Source organism: Corylus avellana, chromosome ca11, assembly GCF_901000735.1.
Source record: "Corylus avellana chromosome ca11, CavTom2PMs-1.0".
Classification (NCBI taxonomy): domain Eukaryota; kingdom Viridiplantae; phylum Streptophyta; class Magnoliopsida; order Fagales; family Betulaceae; genus Corylus; species Corylus avellana.
The window spans coordinates 2,752,567-2,760,802 of record NC_081551.1 but is presented as its reverse complement, the minus strand read 5'-3'; the positions used below and the strand labels follow the sequence as shown (position 1 = coordinate 2,760,802).

Genomic DNA, 8,236 nt, shown 5'->3' with positions numbered 1-8,236 from the left:
GTAAAAAGTAAGAATGTTAGAATTAATTTTGAAAGGAATTTTTTGAGTTTTTAGATCCGGTCTGCCCCACTACCCTCTCTATGAAGACAATGATCATCTCTATTTCATTTAAAACTTAAAATGAATATTCTTATATTAAAATTAAAAGAAATGTCAACACAATATTTCAACTTTAAATCGTGACCACGAAAAGATCCAACTCTCCCACTTGCTCTAAAAGCCGCACTCCATAAAATTTTCCACCACGTTTTCGAATAATCAAAGCGCAAACAATTTTTAAGGCTATGTTGGTAAAGGAATTGACTTAGGAAGATGACCGGTACTGTTGTAGATTTGATTGATGTGAGATAAAAGCATAAAAAAAATGAAAAAATTTGTTTTATAGTGATTTTTTTTATTTGAATAGTAATAAAAAGTAATTTATTTGATGTAAAAAGTAATAATGTTGAAGTTAATTTTGAAAGGAATTTTTTGAGTTTTTGGATCCGGTCTGCCCCACTACCCTCTCTATGAAGACAAGGATCATCTCTATTTCATTTAAAACTTAAAATGAATATTCTTATATTAAAATTAAAAGAAATGTCAACACAATATTTCAACTTTAAATCGTGACCACGAAAAGATCCAACTCTCCCACTTGCTCTAAAAGCCGCACTCCATAAAATTTTCCACCACGTTTTCGAATAATCAAAGCGCAAACAATTTTTAAGGCTATGTTGGTAAAGGAATTGACTTAGGAAGATGACCGGTACTGTTGTAGATTTGATTGATGTGAGATAAAAGCATAAAAAAAATGAAAAAATTTGTTTTATAGTGATTTTTTTTATTTGAATAGTAATAAAAAGTAATTTATTTGATGTAAAAAGTAATAATGTTGAAGTTAATTTTGAAAGGAATTTTTTGAGTTTTTGGATCCGGTCTGCCCCACTACCCTCTCTATGAAGACAAGGATCATCTCTATTTCATTTAAAACTTAAAATGAATATTCTTATATTAAAATTAAAAGAAATGTCAACACAATATTTCAACTTTAAATCGTGACCACGAAAAGATCCAACTCTCCCACTTGCTCTAAAAGCCGACCTCCATAAAATTTCCCACCACGTTTTCGAATAATCAAACCGCAAACAATTTTTAGGGTATGTTTGACAAAGGAATTGACTTAGGAAGTGGATCGATATTGTAGCAGATTTGATTGATGTGATATAAAAAAGTACGAATATTTTGTATAAAAAAGTGAAAAAAATTTATTTTATAGTAATTTTTTTATTTAAATAATAATAAAAAGTGATTAATTTGATGTAAAAAATAAGAATATTGCGATTAATTTTGAAATGAATTTTTTGAGTTTTTGGATCCGGTCTGCCCATCTTTAGACAAACACAGCCTTTAATATTTAAGAGGTGCTTAAAAAAACTGATTCACCGCCGCCCGGCATAAAATTCTGTGCTGACACAAAATCCCCAAATAAGCTGACATCTATAACCTTCTGCTTCTCTCTCTCTCTCTCTCTCTCTCTCTCACAGGGTTTCTCTCAAGAATTTGGCCTTCGAACTCATTGGCCTCTGAAATTCTCGATGGAAGATCTAACGCTGCACAACGACGTCGAATCAGAGGAAATATACGAGCCCTTTTACTGCTGCGTTTGCCTGTAAGTTTCCTTATCCTCCCCAAAATTAGAAGTAAAATCTCCTTCTTTTGCAATGGCTTTTCTGTGGTATTTGATTTATCTAATCTTTTCTTGTTTGGCGCCAATTTAGTCAAGAATTTATTTAGCTTCTCCGTTTTCCATTAATGGGTTTGTCACTTGTCAGCCTTCAATTTTGTTTAGCAATTAGTTGTTGATTTTGTAGTGATCACAAAGCTCGTTTCAGTGCTGTAAAAAAAAATGAATCAATGTGTGCATTGGAAGATGCAGACAGCCACTGAAATGCGATGGAAAATGACATTTGGGTCCTTCAATCAAAACCACCAGCAGTCGGTCCATCGACCTTGTTTGCCGTTGTTTTTTTATTGGCTTGAAAAGGGGAGGCAATTTTGATCATCCAATTTTACGAAGATCTTTCGTACATCTCTTCTAGTGCTTCACGTGTGTATTTTCGACCAAGCTTGATAGAGAACTTAAGTGTGGCAAGTTAGTCCTAATTACGAGGAGATTTTGCTTTATGAGATAAACTTTGTTGGCTTTGTCTTTGAAGGGTAAATAATAAATGGGTAAATTTGCCTTTTCTTTTGGAGATCATCAATAATATTTGAATCATAAGAACCTACCCTAGTAGTGAGGTGCCACGGTCCATTTTTGCTAGTTTAGGAGCCTTGGCAAACAGCATAGATTTGTTTTCTCACAATGTTTCCAATTTGGTTCCACTTTTTAGATTGGGTAGCTTTTCATTTCACTGCCTCTACAAACACTTGTGGTTCCAAGAGTTTGATGCAAAATATTTGTAGGGTAATAGTTAATCCCAATGTTAAAAGTGCTTTTTAAGTGGAAATTTAGCTTCCTGCGTATGATATCTTACACTATACATATGGCAAGTTGCAAACAATTTTTGTCAAATGGATTTATAATGTGTTTTTGGGATCAAGGACCTAAAATACCTGCATGGACTAATTTATGGATAATACATAAGATGGAATTCAATTTCCAAAAAGGGAAAGGTGATTGACTAGATGAAGTGGAGAATCACAACTTTAACTCGCTAGTTTTATATCTATAGATACTATTCTGTAGAGGTTGTCATCTGGTTTTATTCTTCTTGTGCTTTTCATTGATGTGTATCTTATTCATTCTCTTTTGAATGACAATCTTACAAATTGAGTTCAATTTATGTTTCAGGGATCTTCTGTTCAAGCCCATAGTGCTGTGTAAGGGTTTACTAATTCCTTGAGAGCATGAGTTTTGAAAATTTTTTACCCTTCAATAAGTTTATACGTTTTTCTTGTGTGCAGCTTGTGGTCATATTTCATGTTTCTGGTGTGTCCATAATTCCATGAGTGGCCGGCATGAGTCTCGTTGTCCACTTTGTAGGCATCCCTATTATCACTTTCCTACCATCTGTCAGATGCTTCATGTTTTGCTATTGAAGATGTATCCTGTTGCTTATAAGAAAAGGGAAAATATAACTCTAGGTGAGCTTCATAATTTTCATTTGAAGTGCGTACCTTATGTGTCCTGTTACACCATACATATACAGGATGTATGCATGAGTTTTATTGTTACAAAAGTATCCAGGAATAGAACAAATTCTAGATGTTGAGTATAAAGATATACTTCTAACTGGATTTTATAACAGTTTCCATTGATTGGACCATTGTATTTTATCTGTCCACATGATATTACGTTTCTTGTATATCACCTTAGTTTTCTGCATATATGGCTTGCAAATAGATTAAGAATCCATCAATAACAGGGATAATTTGATTGCAACTTCCTATCTGTGGAGGGTTGGAATAGTAGAATTTTGTTGAGAAATTCATTTTTGGTTGCCCAAAAATTATTCTAGGGTAAAACAATATTGGGGCTAGAAATTCGCCTATTGGGAAGAGCCTTTAATTAGATGGTAAGGTAGTTTGACCTTAACGACTTCTAAATTAGATGATGTCATAAGTAGTTCTAGTAATGGTCCATGCACCAATTTACATTTGTTAGACATCAGTTTTAAGGTGATAAGGCTTGGAAGCAATCTCTCTTCATTTCTTGAGTACTTGTCTATCAAATATCGGAAGTATAGCTTTAGAGGGGGAAAAAAAATAACACTCGAATGTTGACTCTATTTTGCATACTGAAGAAACCAAAAAGGTTTTTAAATAATAAATACCTAGTGAAAGAATTTTGTGGTGAAGTCATACTATTAGGTAAAGGTTAATTCGGCTCAAGTGGTTGGTCCTTGGAAGAGTATTTGGAAGAGTAAAGCTCCTCCGAGAGTGGCTTTTTTTGTGTGGACAGCGGTGCTAGGGAAAATATTAACATTGGACAATTTACGTAAGAAGAACATTATAACGACGGAGTAGTGTTGTATGTGCAAGCATAGTGGTGAATCAATTGATCATTTATTATTGCATTGTGAGGTTGCTATAGAGTTATGGAACATGGTTTTTCAGTTGTTTGGTGTTATGTGGGTGATGCCAGGTAGGATGAAGGAATGTTTGGGAAGTTGGAGAGTACAAAGAGGTAATCATACAGTTCTGCAAATTTAGAGAGTGGCTCCTTTATGTGTTATGTTGTGCTTATGGAGAGAAAGGAATGCACGGAGTTTTGAGGACCGGGAACTTGGACTTATAGAGTTGAAGAAAAGGGTGCTCCAAACACTGTTCTCATGGAGAGTAATGTGGCATTCGTCGCAAGCTTCAACGCTTGCGGAATTTTTAGACTTATGTGCTTCATTTTCAGCTTAATAACTATTTGCATTTGTGGGCTCTATTGTATATTTCCTGTATACATGGGTTGTGCCCTTTTGCGCTTTTATATAAATTGATATTACCTATCAAAAAAAAAAAAAGATGCACTCAAGAAATGAAATAACAATTATTAAACTAACTCAATGAGAAACACTCTCAAGTCTTTTGAAATAACGGTAAGTCTAGCATGTTGAATAGGTAAAACACATGAGAAAGGGAAAGAATTTTTTGTGATTTCAATATATGACATGGTATTGACTTGCAACATACGTTGGATTTTTGCAATATGTTGGTGGATGTTACTGTGTGTCAATAGAATTTTTTATGTTGGGGGATACCTCTGCTGTTCAACATGGCTATCTTCTCCCAAAACCTGGTTGTTGTTTCAAGTTTAGCTTGTAGCTCTGTTAGAAGTTGTAACTCAGAATTGCATTCAAGTTTCTTTTGAGCATGACTACCTTTGTTCAATAGCCTTTAAAAAAAGAGAGAAAATATTTAAAAGAAAAATGTTTGATTACCATAACATTTTCTAGCTACTTACACTCTGTTACTTTGGATCACAATAACTGCTATGGTTTATGTTCTTTTGTTTTTGGCTGTAAAAAGTCATCATATCTTCTTAATCTGGCACTTCTTATCATATTTCATGATTATTTAAGTTTTTGAATGTGCACGTTGCAGAAGAGGAAGTGGAAAGAGGTGTCTTTTCACCACAGTGTAATGCTCAAGCATGTGTTCATCAGGGTGATCCAACCTCTTTCTCTACCATGGATTTTGAGTCAAACTCATCTTCAGACCCTTCTTCCACCAGGAAAGGGGAGCCTTATACAAATCAGGAGCTTTTGTTGTCCGATTCACTTTTCCAAAATTGTGGCACATGTACTCTGATAGAAATCTCTGATGGGAATTCTGATGTAATCAGGAATGTGGCTATCGAAGAAAAGAATTGCAAGCAGGTTTCAGTTGCTGATGTGCTGTGTTCTGCATGCAAGCAACTACTATACCATCCTGTGGTTCTTAACTGTGGCCATGGTACTGTTCACATAGTTAGCGCTCTTATATCTGATCAGGTTTCAAGTTATCTGTTGTGGAAAAAAAATTTAGTTGATATGCAATTATTCTTATTTTCATTTCCAATATTGTACAGTATATTGCGAAAGCTGTGTCATCATCCCCACCGGTGAGATGCTTAAATGTCATGTTTGTCAAACCTTGCATCCAAAAGGATTTCCAAAAGTTTGTCTGGTGCTTGATCAGTTCTTGGAGGAACAATTTCCTAAAGAATATGTGCTGAGAAGAGATGCTGTTCAGCTCAAACAAGTTGATTTCGAACACAAGAAGCTGACGATCTGTATGTCTGAATGCTTAGTTTCTTCTCAATGCTCAAAGTACATATAAGAAGAATTGGTTCTTAAAAACATTTTGTGTTATAGTACTCGATATCTGTATTTAGTTTAGTAAAACCATATGGTACACATCATGTTTCCTAAATTCGTATAATTTTTGTTTTGCCATTTTCATTGTAACATTTTTCACCATTACTTTGTGAGCTAAAATAATTAAACTTATTCACACAGTCAATATAGTCAGCCCTCCAAAACTTCGTGTATCTTTTTTAGAGAAATCATAAGAATTTTGTTATGTGAACCTCACAAACTTCATCAGTAGAATTCTACGATACCATGGCCAACAGTGTTAGCTTGGCTGTCTCCATTTGGTGGTATTAAGATATAGTGAGAGTTTTGTCATTATTTGATCTCATGGGATGTGGACCTTTATAATACTGGATTGTTATGTTGGAGGTTAGTCTTAGACTCTTAGTTGCCACTTCTCACGTTTCATTTAGGAAGCTCTTAATTTGTTGGAATACGGCCAGATGTAAATAGAGTTGAAATCAAGTTATCACTGATATATGGATAAGAAGAAATGAAAGTCGGGTTGAGAGGTGATACAGAAAGGCTTTTGGTGTCTAATACTTAATACTATGGTACTGATTGAAATTGTAGCAATAAAGTTTACAACTGGTTCTGGAGATGAAGCTGAAATTAGACTTATTGAGGTTCTGTAATTTTATGGAGTAACTATCTAAAACCAACAAGTATTAAGTACTTTAATTTTGGGGGTCATTCCTATACTAGACTTACTATTCCATTAGGCATGATGTAGTAATCATTATAAACGTTTTTGTAGCAAAAAGTTAAAAAGCTTTTTAATGATCAGATTCTCAGGAAATTTATTGCGCTTCTTTCTATGGCATAATATCCCGTTTGAAAATTAATGGTGTTTTGATGATTATACAGTCCTATGCATAAATGTAATAAAGTATATTATTGATGCTGCTAAATTTTATCATAACTTTAGCATGTCATGTAATACTGCATCAATGTGCATGTCCTGAGTACTTTAGACCTGCCAGTTACTTGCTACTGTATGCTTCAGGTTCCAGTTCCTCCGAAGCTGGTAAACAAGGAGAGAATTTACTGCAGTCTCATACTCGCTCAAACATTCATTTAGGAGTCGGTTGTGATTCTTGTGGGGTAAATTTCTAATATTCTATTACCTACATTTGCCCTGCTATCTTGATTTTTGGTAGCACGGCTATATTTGCTACCTGACGTGCAACAAGCTTGTTTATTCCATCTATTCTATCATGTGTTAGTTGCCTTCTGATGTGGGTACTTTCTTTACCAATTAGTTTTTTTTTTTTTTTTTTTTTTCCTCGAATTTATTGTTGGTGCGTTTTGACACTTTTACAATTTTCTCCATGTTTAGTTGCTTCTGTCCAAAATGTGGAGCCATTGGTTTATCCTCCTTTCTCTTTGTAGGAGAAAGCATATTGTTTCAACTTGATTATTGGATACTTTTGGATGCATTGATGCCCCAAACAGTATGGTGATGTTCACATTTTTTTTTGGTACCTTGAGATGAGTGTCAATGGAACTGTTAGCAATGCTTTCTGGACATGCAAATGCTAAAACTTCAATAGTTGTATGTAAAATCTGGATATGTTGTTGCCATTTCTAGAGTGTGGCAAGCCAAACATGTATTGTCAGAGATGATTTTTATAGCATATTGGTGTGATCTCTCTCTTTATACAAAAGAAATAAAAAAATAAAAATAGAAAGAAAAAAAGAAAAAGAAAAAGAAAAAAGTCTCTCTTTTAGTTGCAATATTTATCGGTTGCTTCTTGTAGTGTATTTGACATCCTTTTAGTGATCTGTGCGCTTTGCCAAACAGTGCAGATATTTTTCACTTCGTTTCATCCCTAGGATCCTATTGCAAATTTTCAAAACATAAATTTATGAAGAGACTCAAATTTTTACATTGGATGACTCCCAAATTCTGAGAGTTGGTGGCACCCATAATTTCTACCATATTTTTGTTGGCTTTAAAGGGTATGCAGCAGAGTAACATCTCAAGTTGTGTCGTTTGTCTACAGATTTTTCCCATACTTGGGGATAGATACAGGTGCAAAGATTGTGTGGAGATAATTGGTTTTGACCTTTGTGGTGATTGTTACAATACGCGATCCAAGCTTCCAGGGAGGTTCAATCAGCAGCATACCCCAGAACACAAGTTTGAGCTTGTAAGGCCCTTTCGTAATATGTTGGGGCTGATGGCTATTGAGCTCGAGGACAACTCTCTTTTAATTGATACTGATGCCTCAGAGGACTCGGAAAATGGATCTCCTGCTCCTGGTTCACCCAGTAGTGCTCAGGAGAATGCTGAGAGCGATTGGGCTGCTACTAGTGCCTCCACTGATGGTGGAGAGGATCAAACTGGTTCTCAGTCAACCACTTAAAATTCTAGACTGAGCTGAAGCCATGAGCATCCTTCC

At 34.9% G+C, this 8,236-nt stretch overlaps 1 protein-coding gene across 1 annotated transcript; it reads left to right on the top strand.

Annotated features, from left to right (window-relative positions):
- Positions 1 to 1,437: 1,437 nt before the first annotated feature.
- LOC132166680 (E3 ubiquitin-protein ligase PRT1-like) lies at positions 1,438 to 8,236 on the top strand (the record flags this gene model as incomplete). Its single annotated transcript, XM_059577540.1, is given in 7 exon segments — positions 1,438 to 1,651; positions 2,837 to 2,865; positions 2,950 to 3,129; positions 5,080 to 5,430; positions 5,546 to 5,749; positions 6,838 to 6,935; positions 7,838 to 8,236. Coding segments are annotated over 7 exon segments (1,299 nt in total). The 5' UTR covers positions 1,438 to 1,577.